We start from the raw sequence: 26,949 nt of genomic DNA, 5'->3' as shown, positions 1-26,949 counted from the left end.
TCGCTCATGCTCATTTTACCGAATTGCCAAGGGATTTCGCCCTCATAAGAGTTGTAGCCGATCTCCATGTGTGAGAGAAATCTCAGATTCCCCAGCTCCGGCGGTATTGCGCCGCAGAGGAAATTTCCGGCGAGGTGGATGAACTCGAGATATTTGAACGAGCCGTACTCCGACGGGATTGGACCGCTGAAGTAGCTTCCGGCGAAATTCAGCACTTTGAGAGACTCCACCTGAGAGACGTCGGCCGGTAGGTTTCCGGCGAAGCTGTTGCTGAACGCGTCGAGAACGACCAAACTCCGGAGCCGCGGAATCCCACTCGGAAAACCCCTAGAGAAATTGTTCCTACTGATGTCCAACGATTCCAGGTTAGTGAGGTTGAAAACACCGGCGGGAAGTTGGCCGGAAAACGAGTTATGACTCAGATTAAGATCGACGAGATCGGAAAACAAACCGAACTGCTTCCCGGATAACGAGCCGCCGAGATTCTTCATCGACAGGTCTAAACCGACGTATTTGGAGGAATTGGCACTGCACCGAATCCCGGTCCAAGAACACGCGTAGATTTTGCCAGCCGGCCGATCAGCTCCAGAAGCCGAAGAAATTACCCAGTCATTTAAACTACTGGGACTGTAAAAGAAAGATGATTTCATGAAGAGTATATATTTATGACCCCTCATTAAATAAAATGCTTACAATTACACCCCTAAGGGTAATTTCGTGTACAAGGGCAAAATTGGTATTATCGGAGGAATATTCGGGAGAATCAAAAAGATTCTATCGAGTTTAACACCGTTAGAGCGATTTGTAAGATGTCTGCATACCTCAGGGGGGTTTTCGTAATTACAAGAACATGGGGGGATTTTCGTTATTTAGGCTTACCTCAGGGGGGTTTTGGTAATTTGCCCTAAAATTTATAAAAAATCATTAAACAACCCATCCAAAATTGCATCAACCTAAATTCAAACCTGTGACCAACTGAAAACATACAAGAATACTTACCATTAAGACACAACACATAATTGATAATAAACTAACAATATGGATATATATCACAAAGCTACAATTTATAATGATTATAAAACTTATATAAATAATGTTAAATAAATTATTAATTCTCATATAATAATTATTATTATTATATATTAAAAATATCCCATACTAACAAATCTTTATATAATATAATTTAAAAATCTAAGGAAATGTTGTTCAACTCGTGTAATTTAAAAATTAATTTCGAAAGAATTTGAAGTTTGAATTGAATCGTAAATTGTAAGATTTAATTAAATCGTAATATTTGAATCAATTAAACTCGTGTGTTTTCAATTCAAAAACAATATTCAAAGATTTGATCGATTAAGCTCAACTCATTTCAATTCGTAGACAATATTCAAATATTTGAATCGGTTAAACTCAATAATTTACAATAGCGTATTAATCAATCTGTGTATAGTTAAAGTTTAGTAACCTTTTTTTTATTGAATTTTATCATAAAAAATAATAAAATTTAATTGGTAAAAATCGTAAGATTTAATTGGTTCATGGTTAGATTAAATCTTATGATTTGCAATCTGATTCTTACGATTTTACGAATTAAATTATTATTTTGTTGTTAAAACTGAATTAAAAGGATAGTAGACTTTAATTATAAATAGTTAACTCGATTAATACGTTCTTGTCAGTGGTTGAACTTAATCGATTCAAATTTTTGAATAATATTTACAAATTAAAAGGATTTGCGCTTAATTGATTCAAATCATACGCTTTAATTAATCTTATGATTTGATTCTTGTGTAATTTAGGAATTACTTTTTTATGATAAAATTGAATTAAAAATGTATTACACTTTTATTAATAATAGTTAATTTGATTAAGACGTTCTTGTCAATAGTTGAGCGCGCTAATGAATCGATTCAAATATTTGAATAATGTTTACGAATTGAAAGGACTTGAGCTTAATTAGTTCAAATATTACGCTTTGATAAAATATTATGATTTACGATTAGGTTCTTACATGTGTTAGGAATTAAATTTATTATTTTTATGACAAAATTGAATTAAAAAGATATTAGACATTACTTATAAATAGTTAAATCAATTTTGTAACATGTTATGTCAATAGTTAAGCAACCGATTCAAATATTTGAATAATGTTTACTAATTGAAAGGGTTTGCACTTCATCGATTCAAATCTTACTAGTTGATTAAATTAAATATTAAAAGAAAATTCACAATATAGTATTTGTAGTATATAATTTTATTTTAAAGTAAGAAAACTACTAATTGGAATGAGTTATAATTTTTTCTTCTTCTAAATAAACATATTATTTTATTTTATTTGGATTTGCCACACTATTGATTAAATAACATAAGTGAGTTTGAATTAAGTTATGCATTTTTTTTTTATTTAATTGAGCATTCTTTACATTTTTAAATTGTGGATTTTATTAATACTTCTAATATTATATAATTAATGATAGATGTTTGGCGTATTGAACTGCAATTCTTTATATTTTTCAAACTTTATTTTATTAAATTTGTTAATAATTTATTTAATACCATTTAATAATAATGAATGTTGCAATTAATATTTGCATTAACAGTATTTATACAATTATGGTTAAATATTTTATAACAGGTTAATGTGCTTGAATGGTTAGAAGTGATAAATGTATTAAGAGGTCACAAGTTCGATTTCCAATGAATGCGTTTTTTTCGATTATTTATCAAATAAAACTCAGTCACAATGAATTTAAATTAATTATTTAATTAAAATATAGTAGGGGGTAAATTAGACAATTCAATGTTAATCAATTTCATATTAATTTAGTAAAAAAAATAATCGAAGGATATTATGGTAATGTACTTCATTTTTTAGAACATAAGCCATGTTATTTTCCTAGGGTCCAGATTTAATCTTAGAAAATTAATGGTGATGAATGCATATCTCATAAAAGTTTAGAACATGGGGTATCTCACCCTAGAAAGACCCATTTTAATAGGCGTTTTTTTTCATAAATCTCTGACAAACCATCTTTATTATTCAAGATTTATGGGTTATATCTTTTACGTTAATAAGTCCATCATTTTAATATATATTATAAATCAACGAAAATTTAATGTATATGACAAAATTAGCCCCAACTATTTACACCAAATTCTTAATTGTAACCCCAATTTAATCAATTTTGATCACAAAAATGCAATTTTGACTTTTTTTTTAATTTTTTAACTTTTTTTTTTCAGAAATTATTTTTTTGACGCCGGTTTCCGGCGTTGACTTTTCGATTTTTTTTTCTGGTATGTTTTTTCCGCCGCCGGTTTCTTACGTTGACTTTTTCGAATTTTTTGTTCCCATTTTTTTACGCCCGCCGCTAAACATAGACCGTAATTGTACTTTCATTAACAATTATTATACTGTCACTGACATTACATTAACGTAATTATACTGTCATTGACAGTACATTAACGTAATTGTAAATGTCGTTGATAGTACATTTATATAAATGTATAGTTTTTTTTTCTTAATTTTGTTTGATTTGTTGACAAGTCAACGTAATTATATTACTGCCGTTGACAGTAAAATAAATGTAAACACAATAATACTACTGTCAACCACATCAATATTATTATTTTGTTGTGTTTTTTGTTTTGTTTGAGTTGTTGACGGAGTAACGTAATAATATTACTGTCTATTATTGTAATATTACTGTAAACACAATAATATTAATGTGGTTAACGGTAATATTACTTTTGTTACAGTAATATTTCTGTCAACCACAATAATATTAATTCTTTTGACTTTTTATTATGTTTATCTTTGTTGAACGGTCAACATATTAATATTACTCTATTACGCAATAATAATGACTTTGTTGTATTAATATTATTGTGTGAGAGATTAATATAACAATATTATTGTGTTACATTGTAGTATAATTAATTTTACTGTGTTTAACAGTAATATAGTTAATTTTAGTGTGTTAGAAAATAATGTGAAAAACTTGCAGCATATTTAAGCCAAACAATCTTGTAATTCGTTGAGTTCTATAAATTATTTCCACGGTCTATAAAATGTAATACCGGGTGGTCTCGTACCATAGATCCATAAAAAAAACCACCTACTAAGTACACTTGTGTGTGTCATTATGTGTAGATCAATGTTGCAGGATCATCCAATATATTATTTTGCCGAGTACAGCATCTATGAAACCTTTATTCCACTTCATATACATGTAAAAAAAAATCATATTCCCGCCATTGATGACCTATCGGTTGTTGCAAGTGAGTCTGTGTCATTGACTCAGGTTCAAATTTTCTTGCCAACGATAGTTAGATTGAACTTGTCACACATGATTAGCCTCAGAGCCGGCCCTGAGTATTTGCCGCACGTTGCTTTGGGCCCCCAATTCCTAAGGGGCCCCCAAATTAAAAAAAAAAACAAAAAAAAACCTAGTATATAAATATGTAAAACGAAGATTATATATATATATATATATATATATATATATATATATATATATATATATATAGAGAGAGAGAGAGAGAGAGAGAGAGAGAGAGAGCTTTCTAGCATGAAAAATCCTAGTTCTGCAAAATAATATAAAAAAATCATTTACAATACCCAACACGTTGGAATTAAAAGGGGCAGGATTAGTCTAATTAAAAAACATTTCTGTTTGGGGAAAAAATAAGAGAAAAGTCATTGTCTCTTTTGCAGAACTTTGTGTGTGGCGTAGGCGCGTGGCGCAACTCAAAGAAAAAAAGAATGAAATGAGACATTTTTTCAAAGTTTGCTTGGGCCCCGATATTGTCATGACCGGTTCTGGTTAGTCTAGTGTGGTTTACATCTTTCGTATGATTTGCAAGCTATTATACGATAGTGTAAGTTTATCAAGTGCACTAATATTGTTCGCTGCAGGTTTCCCCATTAAATAAGGATGAGATTCTTTAAATTAAAAGTCAACGAAATGGCCATCAACTTGGCAGATTCCTGCTAGCACACAGTTGACCTTCTCTATCGACTAATGTAGAGTTACCCGATATTTAAGGATCGAGAAATTGATTATTTCATTTTGTTTTGGGTAAATTCCACTTTACCTCCTCCTACTCTGCCTGAGAATCACTTTACCCCCTCGTACTCTTAATTTTATCGATTTACCCCCTTGTACTTGTACAATTTCCTAATACAACCCTTTCCTTCAACTTTTGTCAAATTTGACTCTGACCCCATTTGGTCAACTCTGTAAATTACAAAATTGCCACTGCCTATAACGCGTCGTTTCTCCTCCGTCAATATTGTCATTTCTTCTTCTCCCACCACTTCCCCTTCCAAGATATCCCAAAATTGAATCCCTAACTTAGTAAAAATCAAGACCCAAAAATTGATCGATTCCATCCAGTGCAAAAAAAAAAAAAAATATATGAATATGTGAAACTTTCTCTTTTCTAATCTCGAGAGTCAAAATCGAAAAAATTCAATATTTACGTCAATATTTTGACTCTTGACCAAATGGCGTCAAGTCAAAATCGAAAAAAGTTGACGAAGAGGGTTGTATTGGGAAATTGTACAAGTACAAGGGGGTAAATCGACGAAATTAAGAGTACGAGGGGGTAAAGTGGTTCTTTGGCAGAATACAAGGGGGTAAAGTGGAATTTACCCTTTTGTTTTTCCGTTCAATAATATGCTTAAAAATTAGTGAATAATAGTAAGCTTCACTTGGTGCGCCATTTTTCAGGTAACATGCATCGTGTTGACTTCCATTATTAGATCAAAACTTGCTCAATAAGAGTAATAATATATGATCTTAATAATGGCCAATGCATAACTTGGTCAATGGGAGTACGTAATTAATATGGTCTTAATAATGACTTCGTTGACGGAGCATAAAGTGTGACGTCTAAGTTCTAACAATCGGAATGCCAATATTTTCTAGGTCTAGTTCATGAGGCACGACTTTTTCGGTGATGGTTTGTGAACTATTACACGAGAGATAATTTATCCGAAATTTGCATTAATAAAAATCTACTATTAATCTTTACTCAAAAAAAAAAAAAAAATCTACTATTCATCAATAGGTAACAATATAAACCGGGGCGGACGGGGTCATTATATTGTCCGGCTTCCTCGATGCTACACCCGATTATTATAACTGCGTGTGTCTAGCTCCTCGTGAAATGTGAAGCTCCAAAATTGTCCAACCAAACACCAAAGTAATTGTTGGCCTTCAAAGTACTCCGTCAAATTATGGGCATTAGTTTGTTACTTTGTTTGAATCTACTTTTAATTATATGTGCTAAAAACAATGTGTAAAAAACAGTATTTTGTAATTTGAATAAAGGATGTTTATTTATTTTTTATTGCAATCTGGAAGGAGGGTTTGATAAATTAAAAAAATCAACTGCAATGGTTGCTCCAACTCTTGTGAGAGGACGAAATGTACAAGATATTCAAGACAATTGTTAAAAGGGGGCAACTATTTCAAATCCCAACTTTTGCTTACTTGAATACTACCAAGTTAAAAACCACAATTGAGTACATATTTATAAGTTTTTTTCTTACTTTAATACCAAAATAAAAAGAAAAGTACAAAAACACCATTTCATACAAAATATCAATTATATCAATTTTTCTTTGAAATTACCTATTTGAATACCAAATAAAAAAAAAAAAGAAAAAAAAAAACATTTCATTCCACTGTCCAACCCTCCCTCGCAGCCGGACGCCGCCGCCGCTCCAACCCTCGCCGCCGCCGGACGCCGCCGCCAACCACCGCCGAACGTCGCCCAACGCCGCCGCCGCTGAATCCATTGTTATCAAGCCGCCGCCGTCTTCGAATACAAGTAATATTTGTTTTCGATTTTTTTTTCTTTAATATTTATTTAGGATTTGATTGTTTGATATGGGTAATTAGGATTTGGTTGTTTTAGGTAAGAATGATCGTTAATTAGTAATGGGTGCATCTGATTTCAGTCGATTTGAGCATTGATTTGAGATTCGTGGGTCGGTTCTTCGTTCACAATATTCGACCTGTATATGTCGATTTTTTCAAAATTTTCGACAGATTGATGTCGAAAATTCATCCAAAATCGACATATAGTTGTCGAATGTTTTGAAATCTTTGAATTGAAGCTGTCGAATGATCAACCAATTTTCGACAGTGTGCTGTCGAATTATGTCTGTGTAATTTTTTTTTTTTTTAATTTATTAATTTGTTTTCTTTCCTATTTTTATTTGCTTGTGTTTATATTATGTATATTTATTTTTATTTGTGTGTTATTTTGCAGTGGAAGAACCACGTGAACCTCGTATACCTCCGACTGTCTCGAACCGTAAGAAGAGGAAGAAATTATCCGATAGAGGCAAGGGCAAGGCAATCACGACCAAGAAAAAGACCACGACCAAGAAGAAGTCTGGAGAGGGTTCTTCCTCAACGAATCCGGTGCCGGCTCTACTTTCGACTGTAGAAGTTGGTGATTCGAGCAACGAACCGGTCCGAGGTCCCGAGATACCGGAATTGGACACAAATTTTGATAAGCACATTGATTATCATATTGTGAACGGAGGGCCAGAGCGCTCGGAGCGCGGCTCATAATTTCGAATTCGAAATCACACAGGAACTTTGAAAGGCTGGGTGCCGGCGCCGTTTATTACAGAGGCAGTACAAAGAGCTGGATTAATGTCAGTTGTAGAAGCATCGTACAACACTGTGGACGGCCATCTACTTAGAGCCTTCATAGAGAGATGGCAGCCAGCTACCAACACATTTCATTTACCTGTTGGAGAGATGACCATCACACTTGATGATGTGAGTATGTTGGTCGGTTTGCCAGTTGTTGGACGTACCGTATCTTGCGAGCGTTTGATCCGTGATTCTAAAACGAAGCTCAGTAGTTTGATGTTCGAGTTGCTAGGTGAGTACTCGGACGATGTAGACAAGAAGAAAGCGGTGAAACTGGAATGGTTGAAGACTAAATTTAGCAAGGTGACCACGAGAGATAGTGCTGATAAGAGGACATACGCCATTCGGGCGTATTTGTTATTTTTGCTCGGGTGTACTATACTGTGCGACAAGACAGGCAACATGGTAAGCGTGGAGTATCTAAATCTCGTCTCTGATTTGGATCGGATCGGCGAGTATGCTTGGGGCACTGCATGTCTTTGCTGGTTGTACGATGAGCTTTCGTCAGCCTCACAAAAATCAACGAACTCGATGGCTGGCTGGCTGACGCTCTTTCAATCATGGATTTACGAGCACTTTCCTTATTTGGCGGGTGGCACATTGAAGACGGAATTCGAGGGGCCATTAGCGAGCCGATGGGAGCCTCAGTCAAAGACTACTTCAACTCCTGAACGAGCGTCGTACTTGCGATCTCGATTAGATGATTTGATCCCTGATTAGGTAAAATACCAGTTTAATAATTTCTTATTACTACTTAAGTAGGTTTCTAAATCTAATTTTTAATTTATTTTACTAGGTTTTATGGTCACCGTATACGGCTATTCGTGATCGTTTCCCGATGCCAGATTCTGCTTGGTTTAGTGGGATGATATGTTGCATGGACCACTTCGAGGCATATCATCCGGACAGAGTGTTGAGGCAGTTCAACCGGGTGCAAATAATTCCAGGTCGTGTATACATGTCAAAAGATATGTACAAAGCTCTAGTTAACAAAGGTCGATCAGTCCAGAACTCAATATTCGCTGCGTATGGCGAACGATTCTCTGATCGGTGGGAGGAGTATTGTTTGGAAGAGGAGTCGGCACATTCAAAGAGCTTCTGGTATTCCGATAATTCTTCGTCGATGGTTGGTAGGATGACTTCGTCTGTGGTCGTGACGGGCTCCATGCTCATGTGTTTCCAATACGAGCCTATTAACTCAAGTGGGATAGGACATTTGTTCACAACAACATACTCATGAAGTTCATGGCTACATGGTAGACCGTGAGTTGTTCGGATGGCGCAACTACAACCCATATCGCTCGGTTGCAATAGTTTCGCATTATCCACCTCAACTTTGAGTAGTTGCAGAGCGTATTTTGAGATACTTCCACGAAGCTCATTGTATATCAACGTTTTGAAAGTGTGTTCGTAAGTATTTTTACTAACTACAAAAGAAGCTTTGATGTCATTGTGTTGTTCGACAATTTGGTTGTGGACTTTCGTATACAAATCCACAAAGGTGCCAGTTGAATTATGCACATCCCTTTTCATTCGTCCGTGTGCCCCCTCCACCCTATTAGAAGTGTACGTTCCAAAATGAGTACACTTATTTGTCCACACCGATACAAGTCTCTCCTTGTACGGATCCAACCATGAATTAGCTACATATGCTATAGCCGGGGGATAACCGATAAATGTTCTTTTCATTGACTCCCAATCCTCATTGAACTCCTCTATGGTATTTCTTTCAATAAGAGCCGAAAAAGCCGACTGAAATTGCTTCCATTTGGTGATGTCCTTTGTGAACAATTTCTTACAATTGGCCAATATATTCTTGTTCACATGCCACCGACACAGCAAGTGATGACTCGATGGATACACATTGGCCACTGCTTTCATTAAACCCAAATCTCGATCTGTTACAATGCAATTAGGCCGAGGACAACTGGTCATGGCCTCCTTCAAACAATGCAACGCCCATTCGAAATTTTCCGTCTTTTCGTGATCCAAGTATGCAAAGGCAATGGAGAACGTCATGTTGGTACAAGTAAAACCCACAATCTCAAGAAATGGGAGTCCGTAACGATTGGTCTTGTACGTGCAATCGATGACGAATACGTACGGATACGACTGTGCCAACTTAATGCATTTCGGGTGGATCCACAACAAGTCAGTAATCGCATTCATCTCGTTCGATCTATGGTACGAGAGGTATTCATCTTCTTTCAACTTGACGAACAATGATTGCAATTGAGATCTCCCAGACAATTCACTGAAATTTAACTTAGAGATAGTATTGTAAATTGTCTTCATACCAGTTACATTAGACGGGTCCTTTTCCTTCAATGATCTTAGAATTGCCCTTGGTTTCACCATTGCTTTCTTCATAGTGTGAACAAAGGAAGTCTGCTCATTTGATAATCTTCCAGCATAAGAGTGTCCGTGCAAGTTTTCAAACAAGCTGTGGTTGTGAATACCACTATAAACATCCAATTTCCACTCAGCCTTTTCATCATCCTTGTGTTCTTTTGTCCCCTTCAATTTAAACGGACAATTGCATTTCTTTGAATGGTGCTCCTTTTTCCCGGTCTTTGATCATCTTCACCTGGTACCTTCTTGCCAACATAATGGCCCCCACGCTCACAACGAACAATCACATACGGTGTCCTACGTCCTCTATCCCCGTCACTCGAACCCGCAATCATTAACACCATTCCAATTCTTTTACATACTTTACGAACCCATGCCAATAAAGCTTCTTTTGTTGGGAATTTTTCTGACGTGGTAAATGAATGGGTGCAATCGATCTACACAAAAGTGTCGAAAATATAAGACAAGTAAATTTGCAACAAGCACAAAATCGACATTTAAGTGTCGAAAATGACTCATATTTTCGACACTTAAGTGTAGTCATTTTCGACACTTAAGTGTCGAAAATAGAGGTCATTTTCGACACTTAAGTGTCGAAAATATGGGTCATCTTCGACACTTAGGTGTCGAAAATTGTAGCAAAATTCGACACTTAAGTGTCGAAAATGAATAAAATATCAATTGTTATGTTTTTCGACACATACATGTCGAAAAATAAGCATATTTTCGACCTGTATGTGTCGAAAATTGATGGCGAATTAAAAAAAAAAAAAAAATCAAAATCGATGTTTTAGCTCAAAAAATACATGAATACATACCTTAATGGGTTCTCCTTGCTCGTAAACTACCATTCTATTGTCATTTGACGCCATTTTGCAAGTTGTGTAAGGTTTTGATTTCTTTTGTTTTGAGGTTTTTTAGTGGGGTTTTTGGGGAGGGAGAAGAAGGAGGTGGAGGAGGTGAGGGGTTTGTGAGTGAGGAGGGAAACGGTTTTTTTAGGGTTTTTGATTATTTGGTATTTAAGAAAGAAAATTAGTATTTGTAATATTTTTTTGGTTTTAATTTTCATTAAGGATATTAAAGTAATTTACAATTAATTATTTATTTTTTATTTTTTTGGTATTCAAGTAAGCAAAAGTTGGGAATAGTGACCCCCTTGTTAAAATGGAAGAGAGAGAAATTTTGTATATTACATAATTGAATCAATCGTCTATAAAAACTTTGATTTCATTATTGGGCGAATGGCAAATAGGCATGTCATGGACTTAAATGCACATAGATCCAGATAAAATACAATCTTGCAAATAAACTCATTTTCACGTCTTTTGTCTAAAATACCGCTCATAATATAATTATAATTAATTCCATCCATTATACTCGAACTCCATCAATATTGCACATTGACCTCGGATTTGAATAAATATATCACATTAACCCTCATTTCCATAATTTTTTGAAAAAATATTTTTCGTTATAGAAAATAATTTTCTTCCGGCTAGAGTCCGGCGTTGATTTTTTTTTTAAACTTTGTTTTTCTCTCTAAGTTACTGTGTTAACAACATTTTTTTTTGTGTGAGACAGTAATATTGAATGCCAAAATAGTAATATTATTGTCCCAAACAGTAATATTATTAATATTACTGTCCCAAACAGTAATATTATTGCACGAGACAATCATATTATGGTCGAAGACAACAAAATTGCAGGCCAAGACGATAAAATCAATTAATACAGTAAAATTACTCTCTGAGACAATAATATTAGTATTACTGTCAAGACAGTAATATTCATTAAAATATTTTTTTTAAGAAAATAAAAATTCAAAAGATAAAAAATTTAATGCCAGAGAACGGCGGCGGTCAACAACAGTTGACCTGCCGGGAAAAAAATATCAAAACAAGAAAAAAATCAAAAAAGAAAAAAAGAAAAAGAAAAGTCATTATCGGAAACCGGCTGTCAACAACGCCTGATCGACAATCTTTGGCGGGGCGGTCAAAATTGGAATAAGAGTCAAAATTAGTTAATTGGTGGAATTGAACTAAATTGAGGAGTAAATCATAAAATTGGAGTTGAATTAGGGTTTCAAAGAGTTGGGGATAATTTTAGTATATATATAAAAAAAAAATCTTATTTGCAAATAAGTTTGAATGAGGTGAATTTATTTACAAGACAAAAGAAGTTAGATATCCCTATCTTAATTAAGTGTTCTTTTTCATACACATATTTGTCATTTAACTTAATTATTATGTTTCATTAGTTTTCTAATGAAAATAGTTGTTAAATAAACCAAATAAATTAAACCATCATTGTGCAGTAACCATTAGTTTAAGAGTTGCCACTTGCTAATTTAATTGGGCAAATTACCAAAACTCCCCTGAGGTAAGCCTAAATAACGAAAATCCCCCTCACGTTCTCGTAATTACGAAAACCCCCCTTGACTAACGGTTGACCGAATTTTTTTAACCGAAAACGTGAAATGTCTATTATATCCTTCTGTTAAATATGTAAGAAATAAAGGGCAAATTACCAAAAACCCCCTGAGGTAAGCCTAAATAACGAAAATCCCCCCTGACATCCCTTTCACTTGATGATTTATTGTTTTTATAAATTTATTTATTACTTTGTAATTTGTATTGATAATTTGATATTATAATTTTTTTATTTTTTTTATTTATATATTTTAATTGATTTTCTTTATCCAGAGGAGTATTCATACGGATTTATGCTTTTAGCTTGAATGATGCATGGTTGTATTTCTCGAATTGTAAAATATTTAATTTTATATATAAAAAATAATTAAATTTTGAAATCTCATCCATTGATTTTTTTAATCCAATAAAAATACATTGTACATTCATAATGATTGATTATATTTGGGTTTAATTTAAGAAGAATAAGTATTTTGCAGACACTTATATATTTCATGAAGAGTATATATTTATGACCCCCCTCGTTAAATAAAATGCTTACAATTATACCCCTAAGGGTAATTTCGTGTACAAGGGCAAAATTGGTATTATCGGAGGAATATTCGGGAGAATCAAAAAGATTCTATTGAGTTTAACACCGTTAGAGCGATTTGTAAGATGTCTGCATACCTCAGGGGGGTTTTCGTAATTACGAGAACGTGAGGGGGATTTTCGTTATTTAGGCTTACCTCAGGGGGATTTTGGTAATTTGCCCAATTTAATTTGTTTCGGACCCATGTTGGGGCCATCATGGTATCAAAAACTCTATATATATAACAAGCACAGATTCATCTTGTACCCTTTTATTATAGAGAGATAAACAAAAAAAAGAAAAAAAGAAAACAAATAAGAGAGAAATGGAGTTGAGGCATTTCAGCCACAAACACGGCCTGGTTTTCCATCAGGTTGTTCAAGGATCTGAAATTCATTGCTCCGGCTGCAAATCTGCCGGCTCAGGCAATGTCTACGTTTGCTGGCAGTGCAATTACTTCCTCCACGAACACTGTTTTCGTTCTGAACGGTCTCTTAAGCACCCTTATCACCCCCTTCATCCTCTTACTTTGATGCCTTCTCCTACTTACCCCTCCGGTTCTTTTTCCTGCAATTCGTGCAGTCTTGATGGAGATGGATTCTCCTACAGTTGTTCCGAATGTGAATTCGATATTCATGTTCATTGTGCCCTTAATATTCCCATTACTAATCCCAATCCACATTTATTCCATTCCCCTGTTCCTAATCCTAATCCTAATTCTAATCCTGCGCAGAATTATAATCCCAATATCTATCCTCCTCCAATCCAATCTAATGCTTATCCAACTTATCCTCCTCAAAACACTGTTTATCCCCCTAATCCAAACAACCCTTATCCCAATTTCACCCCTCCTAATCCAATTACACCTCCAATTCCAGTTCCACAAAATCCTGCATATCCACCCAATCACAACAATAATCCAATTCCTGCTGACCGCCAACCAAATATTGTACCGCCGTACAATGACGTTCCTCCTCCGGCAAATCCCGATGCTGATCCGTTGCCTCCCCCGCAGCCTACAGTACCGACGGACAAGTCTTGTTCCGAATTACCGAAAGAACTCCAACACAAGTCCCACCCTAACCACAAACTCACTCTCCTGTCGGAGCCACCAGAGTACAGTCTTTACTACAACTGCAACGCATGCGGAGAACTAATCGACGACTTTTCGTTCGCCTGCGGTGAATGCGACAATAATTTCAGGCTCGATGTGAAATGCGCTTTCTTGCCCGAAACGGTGGATTCCAAAGCGCACGAGCACACACTTGCCGTTCGCCATGACACACCGAAGCCTACCGATGATCGTTTTTATGGTAGTGTTGTGATGTGTGATGTGTGCGAGAGTGGAATAACGGAAGGGTATTGGTCTTACTTCTGCAAAGACTGTAATTTTGTTACAGATTTACAGTGTGCTTTTACTGCTGATGGTCCACCTGCGAAAGAAGAAGAGAAAAATGAGGAGGAGGATGCATATGAATTCCCGGAGGGGGCAACTGATGCAGAGAAATTAATGATTATGAATATCAAGGCACAAAATCAGATGGCGTTACTTCAGTTTCAACTGCAAATGTCTAAAAATAACGCAACGTTTATGGCAAACATGTTTCGATACTAATGCTTGATGAATTCATATTGATCAATTGATCTTGTTGTGTGCGCATGTGTGTTTGTGTGTTTTCGACCCCGTGCGTGTTTTCGGGTTAATATTGATTGTTTAATAATGTAATTCGACCGCTTCCCGTTGATTTCTCGAGGGGTCGTCGTCTCCGTTTTACTGTTTGTTTTCTGAAGTTATAAGTGATTTTTCATTTGGTTTGTTATTTCTGCATGCAGAAATAAAATTTGTATCTTTGGAGTGAGAAGACTATATATTCCTCGATGAACTCAGATAATGCAATAAAGAAAAAATCAGAGGACCTTTAAAATGGCAACAAAATAATATTTAGTTGGTGATACATGTATAACACACATTTTTTTTTATAATGAAGGAACCCTCAGCTAATTATATAGGTGGACTGGGTAAACCTATACTCTCGTATAAAAGTTTTCTATAACACACATTTAAAAAATTATGAGTGCGTGTATCGTATATATATGTTTTGAATCATAGTTGTATTGTTATCAACAATTATTTGGAACACAATTTTTAATTGAGTTTAAATTCTCACCGAATGAGCCGATTATGTACAATAATCGGATTCCAATCATATTATGCCACATGGATGATTTAATTAACAAACTCTCAATCTAACATGAATGTAATTAAACATATATAAACTCTTAAAATTGTTAGAAAATATTGCATTTTAGCCACATAATCTTGTAAACATTTTAAGTTCTATTGTTTGTTTCCACTATTTTTTCTGTTTTTAAGATAATTTATTTGTTCCACTTCATAAGTTCATTATATAGATACAAAAAATGCCATAGAGATGAGATGGGTGAGATTCTTTGAATCAAAAGTCAACCGAATGGCCATCAACTTGGCAGGTTCGTGCCAGCACACAGTTGACATTCTCTATGCGCGTTTACACGAAAATTAAGGGTAGAGTTGACTGACTTGCCAAAGTCCAACCATTTTCAAGTCAATTAAAATAATTATTCAAAAAAAAAAAAAAGAATAAATTAATTAAAGTAATTGAAAGTTAATCATACCATTTGGTTTTTCGCAAGATATATCATATTCGGCTTTTGAGATCCTACTCGTGAAATATTCAATGTGGTTTAAAAATTGTAGATCTATATAAATAACTATTCACTAAGTACACATACACACGAGTGTGTATTATTATGTGTAGATTTATGATTTAAAAACACATGGTGTATTTCATCAGAGGTAGGTTGTACAAAGCCATCATGTGCTAACAATAAGCTTCACTTGGTGCGCGATTCTTCTGGTAACATGCTTTGATCAATATATATCTTAATATTTATAGTTGACGGACTCGAGTATCACCCTATCCACACTAACATTTTATAGGTCGGCTTCATCGAATATGATTTTTTCAGGATAAGTTATATCTCTCGTATGGTTTATGTCAGGCTGGTCTTAGGATTTAAAAGGCCCTAGGCGGGAATAAAAAATGATGCATTTTATATTATTAATGTTGTATAATTTTTTTATATATTTATATGATATATAATAATTCAATTAGGGTGCATTTGGATGGAGGGATTTGGGAGAGGGATTTCAAATCCATAATAACAAATCCCTCGGACTTGTTTGGATTGAGGGATTTGGAGATGGATTTGAAATCCCCACCCCTCCTTTTTAGTTGATTTTGGAGCAATAGTGATGGATTTCAAATGACTCCAAAATTGGAGTCATTTCAAATCCATTCCCCAAATCAAATCCCTCCCCAAATCCCTCCATCCAAATGGACCCTTAGTTAATAAGTTGATATAAATTAATTGGTTGAATCTACAAGGTTTGCAGTTTGCACCAAGAAGAAAATAATCTTATAGTTGGGCATTTTAGAGGTTTCTTTAGTAATATAATATTACAAAAAAAATTAAATATACGTACAGTAATCTTGTTAGATGTACAATTGTTTAATATAAGGGAATATTGTAGTTTTGGTCCTATATGTTGGCCTCTTTAGGGATTTAGTCCTATAAGTTGTCGTACTTCAATTTTACATGCAATAACTATACAAAATTAGTATTTTTAGTCCTATTTCACTCGAACTTTGAATTTTAGCCGTCGCTTAATAATGTACCTAACAAACTCGCAGAAACTTATTTATATGGACACTTAAAAATTATAAATGCTCCTCTAACTTGGTTTATAGATGTGTCGTCTCACATAATTAAAATTCTACAAATGGTAACTTAGATGTCTAATTTATTAGTTTCCAAGTGTCTACGTAAGTAAAATGTGTCAAGTTTATTTATCGCGTCATAAAATTAAAAATCATGCAAAATAGGACTAAAAAAATACTATATTTGCAAAGTTATTGCATGTAAAACTGAAACATGACATTGGAAGACCAAATTCTTAAATAGGCCAACATAGAAGACCAAAACTATAATTTTCCCTTTATATAACAATGAAGTAATAATATTAAAGTAATTCGTTATCGTAAACTTCCTAAAAACAAGTAATTAGTGCATATTTAATTTCAACCCACATGTCGTTGTATGCAAGGTTGTAAAAAGCGGTAATCGTGTCGGAGGCGGTCAGGCACCGACTCACGATTAATCGGTGCGGCGGTGATTAATCGGTGATAAATCGGAAATAAATCGGTTTTTATATTTCCCTATATAAGCTTCACCCTTGAATATGCCAAGAACACCATCAAAAACACTTGCCCTCTTACGGGAGAATTAAACTCCTCCCAACTTGATATCAAAGCTCTTACCTTCTCCATTCAACTAGCTTGGTTCAATCTTGGAGCCACTTCTTGAAGGAGGTAACATTGTATCCTTGTGTTCTTCATTTTCTTCATCCTCCTTTCTCTCTCTAAAAACCCTCTTTTCTTTTGAAGGTTTTTTCTTTCTTCGGCCAAACACTCTTGATAGGTAAGAAATCTCGAATTTCTTGCTGCAATCGAAGGGTATCATAGTATGGAAAAGAATTTTTGAAACTACCTAAAAGATTTCCTCACTTTTCGAAAATATTAGGGCTTTTTGTGTAAAATCCGAAATCTTGTGTTAATCTTGTTATTTGTGTTCTTGCATGTCTAATCCATGTTATAATCTGTGATTCTAATCATTTTGTGTTTAAAGGTTTCATATTTCGAATTTTTGGAATTTTGGGAAAAGAAAATGAGTTTTCAAGATTTTTGGGGTTGCATGTGTAGATCTATGAATCTTTAGGACTAATCTGCAATTTCTTAAAATTTCGACATGAAAAATGTTTTCATCTTTAAAATCTCAGTAGGAGAAAGTGGAATTTGATTATTTGCTATTTGGCCTTAGTTTTGAACTAACCCACTAACCCATTTTCTTGAGTGCTCTTGTGGTTGGTTTTCTTGCAGATCATGGGCTGAGGAGTGGAAGCTTGAAATGTCTATAAATACCGATTTCAATACTCAATGAAATTTATCAATTCTACGAAATAAAAAACCGAGAGCTGAAAAGAATACATGAGTGTTTTAGAGTGGTTTTAGAATCGGTCGTTTGTACTCCTCATGAGTACATTCTTTACGTACTCTTCATGAGTACATTCTTTACGTACTTCTCATGAGTACATTCTTTGTAGTCAAGATTGTTTAGTATATATGTTTCTAGACTTGGTTGTAAGAATGATCAAGATAGTGATTCATTCATAAGTTCTTTACGTACTCCTCACGAGTACATCTTTGAAATCTAGAATTTTTAATATTTTTCTTTTTGTATCTAGATTTGAATGTAAGAATGGTCATGAGAATGATTCATTCATAAGGAAGAAGTTTTCGCACCTCTTCTGTTTGTATTCTTGGAATACTGATTTTAATATATTTTTCCGTCCTGTAAAGGGCAAGTTCACAAGTATTTACTTGTGAACATTTTAATATCTGAGTATTGTCTTTATATAGTTATTTTTCCGCTGCATGTTTATTTAAGTGTCATAACACTTAAGACAACATCTCTGTATTAAACGAATTCGGGACCATAAATTCTTTCAGAGCCCAACTTTCTATAATTTTGAATCAATGCAAGTTTCGAAATCCCGGCGATTCCTAAGCATTCAGGAATCGGAATGTATTTTAGAATTCCGATTTCCTTGGAACGGAAATTGGAACGCATTTCTAACTTCCGAAAAAAATGAAAAATTTCCGAATAAATCATTGTTGATACACCCGTCCGATTTTCACCCCTAACTAATACAAAAAAATCAGCCTCCAATTATATGTCATCCCTTGAGGGGCATGGCTCTTTATTTTATATTTTTAATTATTAATGAAGGAACATGCATCCAATCATATAAGTGGTATTGGGTAAACCTACACTCTCGTATATTTTTAATTTCGATAACATGGCAAACCGTACCAAGGTTCCAGTACTGAAAGTAAGTTAATTAACTATAGACCAAATGTTAAGCATAAAAGCATTAAATGTTGAAGTTTTAAATTTTTAGTCATCAATACTTTGTTGTAAAATAAATTTAGACGAAACTCGAAAATCCTGATAAAATCATCAGACAACATGTTACGATAATCATTTAAATTTTTCATTACATACATTCAAGAAATAAGAAATCAAATGAAACAACAAATCGTCATCACGTTTTATTTCTTGTAACCGCACAACGGAACTGAAAGAAAAAAAAAACCCTTAAAACGATACTGAAAGAAATAAAACAACATGAAATTTCACATCGAAAGAAAAATAAATAATCATAAATAAAGAAGATCAAATAAGTGCCATTGCCCCTATTCTGCCTCTTGCCCTCAACAAAGCCTCAGCAGTAGCGGCGTCGACCCAATCAGCAGCTTCCGTGATCTGTCCTACGTCACTTTTTGCACCATCGCCGCTACGTTTCTGATAGGGTCGATTTTGTTGAATTGGAATTGGTGGTGCAATGTGATTAGGAGTGGTGAAATTGGGATAAGGGTGGTTTGGGTTCGGGGAATAACCAGTGTTTTGAGGAGGATAAGTTGGATAAGCATTAGATTGGATTGGACGAGGAGGATTGACGGGATTATTATTCTGCGCAGGATAAGGATTAGGAACAACGGAAGGTAATAAATTTGGATTAGGATTAGGAATAGTAATATTAAGGGCACAATGAACATGAATATCAAATTCACATTCGGAACAACTGTAGGAGAATCCATCTCCATCAAGACTGCACGAATTGCAGGAAAAAGAACCGGAGGGGTAAGTAGGAGAAGGCATCAAAGTAAGAGGATGAAGGGGGTGATAAGGGTGCTTAAGAGACCGTTCGGAACGAAAACAGTGTTCGTGGAGGAAGTAATTGCACTGCCAGCAAACGTAGACATCGCCTGAGCCGGCAGATTTGCAGCCGGAGCAATGAAATTCATATCCTTGAATAGCCTGGTGGTAAACCAGGCCGTGATTGTGGCTGAAATGCATGAACTCCATTTCTACTCCTCTCATGGTTTTTCGGGTTCAAGATGAATGTGTTTTGTTGGGGATCAAAATTTTATTTATACTAGTTAAAATTTTGTTTTTTAATTATTATTATTCTTTTGTCAAACAATGTTAAGCAAATGGGTTAATAGCATTTTGCCACCTGTACTTTGCCCGTTTTTGTACTTTGCCACCTTAACTAAAAAAAGTTGCACGGGCACACCCAAACTTGTTTTTTTGACGCACATAACCACCTAGGGGGAATATTCCGGCGAATCTTGAAAGATTCCGTCACATGCGCGATGCACATGACTAAATACATGGGTTTTTTAGTCTTTTAATCTGAAGATATCATGTGGGGTAAAACTGAAAATTGTAAGGACTCAATTGAACTTTGTATGAAACTTGCCCAAATTCTAAATTAATTGAAATAAAGTTGTGTGTCTGCTTCTTCCATGGGAGTGGGTCTTCTTCTTCTATAGGAGTTTCTCCCCATTAATATTTTTCAAAGAAACCCTTTTCAATACTTCGAATGCTCCACTATGCAGGCAATTCTCTCTCTTTCTTTCTAATTCTCAATATGATTTTGTGGTTTACAGTAAATGTTGAAATCAATTGCACTGTAGATATATGTCTGTGTGAGAAAATTAAACTATGAAAACAAAATTGGGATGCAGTAGAAGAAGAGCAGACGGAGTCGCGTGGTGTGCAACTAGGAGGAATTTGTGAGGAAGATTTTTGCCCAATCATCCATGGCCGTACGCAAATTCGTCCAGACTTTTGAACATGTCTCGCTAATTCTCTAATCAAAACCACTTCCATCTCCCCGATGAACGTACCTCCAACAATTCTCCAATCCAAGACCTAACGAACAAGACTAAGAGAAACAATTGGACTGAATATGTTGATGACGATCACGAGGAACATCAAGGAAAGTTCCAAATTGAGATCTTTGATTAAATTGACGAGAGATGATAACCCCTTATTTTTTTTTCTTGGATTTTTTCAAAAGTTGTTAGTTCAAAGAACAAGAAGAAATGAGAGTTTAATATATTTCAATTTCACCCCTTGGAACTTTCAATCTTTCAATTTCATCCTTTGGAACTTTCAATTTTAACCCCACATGATATCTTCAGATTAAAAGACTAATTAAAATCCTCACATTAAGCATGTGCATCGCACGTGTGCCGGAAAAATGAGAATATTCGCTAGAATATTCCCCTTAGGTGGTTATGTGCGTCAAAAAAACGAGTTTGGGTGTGCCCGTACAACTTTTTTTAATTAAGGTGGCAAAGCGCAAAAACGGGCAAAATACAGGTGGCAAAATGCTATTAACCCTAAGCAAATTGGATATAAAGTATGTGAATGCCAACTAATTATGAGATTAATTCTTCACAAGCTGGGAGTTGAATCACTCCTCTCTCTAGGCTATGTAATTAGCATTGACTTTAGAAATTATTTTTATTCAATCCTAATCCACTATTCAACCAACAAATGAATTACATTCTTGTCCCGCAAGGGATGATCTAGCGGTTGGAGAAAGTGGTTATGTGTCAACTGACCCAAGTTCAAGTCCTCTTGCCAACGGTCGTTAGGTTACAAGCTATTATACGAGAGTATACGTTTACCCAGTGCACCTATACGGTTGGCTTGCGAGTTTCTTCATATATATATATATATATATATATATATATATATATATATATATATATATATATATATATATATATATATATATATATATATATATATACATATATAAAGTGAAATCGTGTTTTCTAATCTGATCTGTAATTATGCTGTGTCGGGTATTTGTATCTCGTCTGAGTAATAATAGCACTGTTTGGGATTGCCACGTATTTTGTCCTATCTTCTTATTTTAAAGTCGCCATGGTCGTGTTTCTAAGCTATCGTGCTCCCCCAGGTACGGTGCTGTTCGGTCCTCTTATACGATTATTAGCGGATGGATGTATGTTACTATGATTGTAGTTTGCTTTAATAGGTTGTTTGCAGAAATGCAATTGTCCCATTGTTGGGTGCTAAATACCCACACGCAAGTGCACGTATCGCAAACAAGTAGTAAAGTAGACTCGTGAGAGTCGGATGTCGATCCCACAGGGAATACGCAAATTATTTAATCCTAAGTACCAAATTTTAACAATTACGATTTTTATCCAGCCTACGCAAGTTTGTCAAATTAATTAACTAAATAAATTAAACTAATTAAGAAAGCAATTAAACACGAGAGAATATCAAGATAAAACGGATCTAGGATTTTATCTTCCCCATATGCGATAATTCTTCACCCAATTAATCTTCTATCATGCAAGTTACGATTCCCGATTATTAACCCAAGACACGAAATTACTCATAACCAGCTGTCGTTGTGCTATAAGCCTATTATTCATAAAAGATTCACTATATGTCTATGCAAACCTAGTATAAATAAAGCATTAAATAACAAGTCTCGACAACGGCTACCTAAGGTATTATCTGTATGTCTACGATAATACATGCAATCAACACACGCATTCGGTGAAAAACTACTCGAAGGCTCTTCTATCCCTGTTCTAATTATTAAAACGATCTGTCAATCAATTCTAACAATAACTAATAGCAACATAAGTTAGCTACGCTCATGCACTAAATACGATCAAGATAGAAGAAATAATCGAAGAATTAAACTTGCATAAAAGTAGAAAAATAGGTTCGAGTTACCACATAGGGTTCCAATAAAATCCTAGAATAAAACTTAGCTACTCATGTTCGTAACGAAAAGCATAATAAAAATATGAAAATTCATAAAAGTCGAGAAATAAAAATAAAAGGAAAACTAGGATGAAGATTCGTCAAGTCTTCGTCTTCGTTCTTGTAAATTGCCCGCGTGTAGAAAGATGAAAGAATAAAAACTAAAAATAAAGATAAAAGGTAAAAGATCCAAGATAAATCTAATTGTGTGCTCATGGCCTTTAAATATGGTGCAAAAATATAATAGGGCGGGTTTCCTTGTGTAATTAAACTTCCTTCACTGCGCCCCGACGCCCATCCGGACGGCCGTGTGAGATTAAGCTTTAAAATTCGGACGGCCGTCCGGTCCTAATTCTCCAGAATTCTGGTTTTTTCACTTTTGGCCCACTTTTTCTCCGAATTTGCAGTTTTCACCCCAAAAGTTGCCAAGTCTTCAATTTGCACCTAAAATACAAATAACAACCATTTTAAGCACCAATTATCATTAAAACACACCAAAAGCTCCAATTAAAAGGTACAATTAAGTGTATAAATATACACTTAACACCCATCCTCTTTATACAACCTCCCAAGTAATGCCGAATTATGACAAAAAAGTATTATGTGTAATTACATGAACATCCACATCGTAGATATTCTTGTTCTTTCATTTTCCTTCTACGGAGTTGGACACAGGAAAATAGTAAGTAAAAAGGGGAAAATATTAGGTGATTGATTTTCATGTTTGGTGGCAATATAAATATTAGGTAAAGTATTCTCGAGGAAAAAGTGGAAAAGAAAATTAGCCTTAAAATGGATTTTTTCTCAAAAGAAAAGTGGGGAGTAAATCGAACGTAAAATTTGAGGATCAGTTTTGAAGCTAGAATTTCATCGCGAGGGGGCACATATACATTAAAAATAAAATGTGAGTGGCGTCGTGGACTATGTTCTCGTTGCCTTGATTTTTTTTATTATTTTATTATTATTATTATTTTTTTTAATAATTATTTAAATTGGGAGAGATGCCGTTTTTGTAATTTCAAAGAATAGATCAAACGGTGTTAAAGTCAAATGTCTAACAACTAACAGCGAGGGCCACATTGAGACAATTTTTCAAGTGCGTAGGGGCAAATCGATGCAATCGAGAGTAGAAGGCGGTAAAGTGATATCAAACCAAAATAAAGGGGGAAAGTGGAATTTACCCATTTATTCATCAAGTTTTACAATTAATATATGCAAAATAAGATGGGTATTTTACAAATAAGCCCATCAATGTGTACTTACTCAGTTACTCATAAAGAGATCCAGACAATATACGCTTTTAAAAAAAAAATCACACATGGTCCATAGATTTGTAAAAGACTAAAATAACCCCTCATACTTTAATATCCTCCAATTTCATCATTTAATTTAATTCTAACCTCAATTTGACCCCAAATTTCATAAATTATTGAATTTTGACCCAAAACACATTTTTATGGACAATTTCGTCCGTCAGCGCCGTTGACCGCCGATCTCCGGTGTTGATTTTTTTCCCCCTCTTCCTGATTTTTCCGCCGGTTTCCGTTGTTGACCGCGGTCAACGCCGGTCTCCGGCGTTGACTTTTTTTTCTTCTTAAACATCTTTTTTCCACGTTTATGCAACAATATTGCTAGCTGTGATTGACAGTAATACTAACTATATTACTGTTAAACATAATAAAATTAACTATACTACAGTTTAACACAGTAATATTGCTATATTAATATCTAGCACAGTAATATTAACACAACAAAACTCATTATTATTGTGTAATAGAGTAATAGTAATAAGTTGATCGTTCAACAAATGTAAACATAATAAAAAGCCAAAACAATTAATATTACGGTGAGTGACAATAATATTACTATAACAACAATAATATTACCGTCAACCACAATAATAGACAGTAATATTACTACGTTACTCCGTGAATAACTCAAACAAAACAAAAAAACCCAAAAAAATAATAATATTGATGTAGTTGACAGTAATATTATTATAACAACAGTAATATTACCGTCAACCATAGTAATATTACAATAATATTATTACGTTACTCCGTGAATAACTCGAACAAAACAAAAAAACCCAAAAAATTAATAATATTAATGTGGTTGACAGTAATATTATTGTGTTTACAGTTAGTTTACTGTCAACGACAGTAATATAATTACGTTGACTTGTCAACATATCAAACAAAAAGAATAAAAGCCAACGTCGGGATCCAGCGGCGGAAAAAACAGACCAAAAGAAAAACAACAAAAAAAGTCAACGCCGGAATCCGGCGGCAAAATTTATTTTTTGAACATAAAAAGTTTTTGAAAATAGAAAATGAAAATTGGATTTTTGTGGTCAAAATTGATTAAATTGGGGTTACAATTAAGAATTGTGTGTAAAGGGTTGGGGGTAATTTTGTTATATACATAAATTTTTCCTTTATTTATAATAAATATTAAAGCGATTGGCATATTGGTGAAATAAATATAACCCCTAAACCTAGAATAATAAAGATAATTGGTTAGAAACTTATGCACAAAAACCCCAAATAAGATTATCCTTTTGTTTTGATTTTAATCTTTTGCTAATTTTGGTAAAGCTTTAATTTGCTAGTGTGGCATATATATATATATATATATATATATATATATATATATATATGGATTATTTTAGAGACCCTTTCATTTAGATAATAATTTAACATACTCCCCTAGCCCACCCTGAAGTACCCAGAATACCTTTTTAAATCAGTTTTAAACCCTAACCCAACCCATATCGGTCTTTATCTTCCTCTCTCAATTCTCAGATCCAAATCCCGCCCCCCAAGGTCTCTAACCGGCGATTTTGATTCTCATGGTCGTAACTCTCTCTCCGGTGGTCGGAATTCGATGGTTCAACTATCGTTGGATTTCTCTCGTCGAGCTCTTTCTTTTGGTGGGTATTTCATTCAGTTTTGAGTGCTAGATCTGTTTCTGCAATTTTTTTTAGTCGGCGTATTTAGACGATGGTGGTCTTACCAGAAGTGAAATTTGGTTTTCGTCAGTCGGAATTTGACGGGCTACTCACCGTTGGATTCCTCTTGTCGGGATCTATATTTTGATGTCAATTTCATTCATTTTTATATTTTCAGATTTATTTCTATATTTTTATATTTTATTTTATTTTTAAATTTTAATTTTTATATTTTCAGATTTATTTCTCTCGATCTCTTACTGTTTGTTGTTTTTTGAGGATGTTTCTTTATTTTTTGTTCATTTGCACTAAAATATTTTTTTTGTTTTGATTTTTCAATTGCTGCTTAATGAAGACCATTGATCCTTTCCTTGAAGGTGTTCAAATTTTTGTTTGAAGTTACATCTGCGTTGTTCAACAGACTGTATACATTACTGTACATTACTATACATTACTATAGTAACATGCAGTTACATATGCATATATTTGTATTTTATTGGTTCTGAGGTGATTTATAATATAAATATTGAAATTTGTAAATTTTTGTTGTTGGGATTTATGAATTTCTTTTGTATAAGCCAATATTCGTGTGTGTATATAATTGATCGACTAGAAATATGGGGAAAAGAAAAAGAACATAACTACGCATTACTATAGTTACTACAGTTACATGTAGTTATTTTGAGTACAGTAAACATATTGATTTGAAAATCAAAAAAATTATTTTTTTTTAAACATTAAAAAAATTTAAAATATATATATATGTATATATATATATATATATATATATATATATATATATATATATATATATATATATATATATATATATATATATATATATATATATATATATATATATATATATATATATATATACAAATTTAACAAACAGGTTTATTAAAAAAAATAATAATAATAAATAAATCAGCGAAAATGATAAATGCAAGACCAAAAATGATGAATGCAGTTTGACCGAAAATTGCATATAAATGTCGTATAGTACTTTCGCTTCTCCAGGGGGTATGTCAAATGATGATTTGAGCTTGGATTTATCCCTAGTTTATTTGGTGGCTAGGGGCAGGAGCGGACCCAGGGAGATTTCTTGGGGGGCTGAAATATAGGGGTAGTTTAAGAGATCAGTTTTTTTTTTTTTTTTTTTTTGGGACTAAAGTGTACAAAATTAAAAGTTTGAGAGGACGA

The 26,949-nt window shown here is 34.0% G+C and overlaps 2 protein-coding genes across 2 annotated transcripts; one reads left to right on the top strand and one right to left on the bottom strand.

Moving 5' to 3' along the window:
- Nucleotides 1-8,576: 8,576 nt before the first annotated feature.
- On the bottom strand, nucleotides 8,577-10,375 carry LOC148772439 (PKS-NRPS hybrid synthetase cheA-like). The gene is made up of 2 exons (XM_088815039.1): nucleotides 10,274-10,375; nucleotides 8,577-10,196 (listed from the first exon to the last, which is right to left on the bottom strand). The coding sequence occupies exons 1-2, from the start codon at nucleotides 10,373-10,375 to the stop codon at nucleotides 8,577-8,579; spliced, it is 1,722 nt and encodes a 573-aa protein (XP_088671165.1).
- Nucleotides 10,376-13,293: 2,918 nt separating this feature from the next.
- LOC105969494 (uncharacterized) lies at nucleotides 13,294-14,891 on the top strand. Its single transcript, XM_012994249.2, has one exon. It carries the CDS (start codon nucleotides 13,357-13,359, stop codon nucleotides 14,644-14,646), a length of 1,290 nt encoding a protein of 429 aa, XP_012849703.2. The 5' UTR covers nucleotides 13,294-13,356; the 3' UTR covers nucleotides 14,647-14,891.
- Nucleotides 14,892-26,949: the final 12,058 nt, after the last annotated feature.

The sequence above is a fragment of the Erythranthe guttata genome, chromosome 2, assembly GCF_056151865.1.
Source record: "Erythranthe guttata isolate IM_541 chromosome 2, IM_541, whole genome shotgun sequence".
NCBI lineage: Eukaryota > Viridiplantae > Streptophyta > Magnoliopsida > Lamiales > Phrymaceae > Erythranthe > Erythranthe guttata.
Note: the sequence above shows the minus strand (reverse complement) of the source record. Positions and strands in the feature narration are given on the sequence as shown.

Coding starts and splice junctions, on each gene's coding strand:
- LOC148772439 (XM_088815039.1), bottom strand. CDS start 10,375: ATGGTGTTAATGATTGCGGGTTCGAGTGACGGGGATAGAGGACGTAGG. Junction 10,197..10,273: donor GCCATTATGTTGGCAAGAAG/GTACCAGGTGAA, acceptor TTTAAATTGAAG/GGGACAAAAGAACACAAGGA.
- LOC105969494 (XM_012994249.2), top strand. CDS start 13,357: ATGGAGTTGAGGCATTTCAGCCACAAACACGGCCTGGTTTTCCATCAG.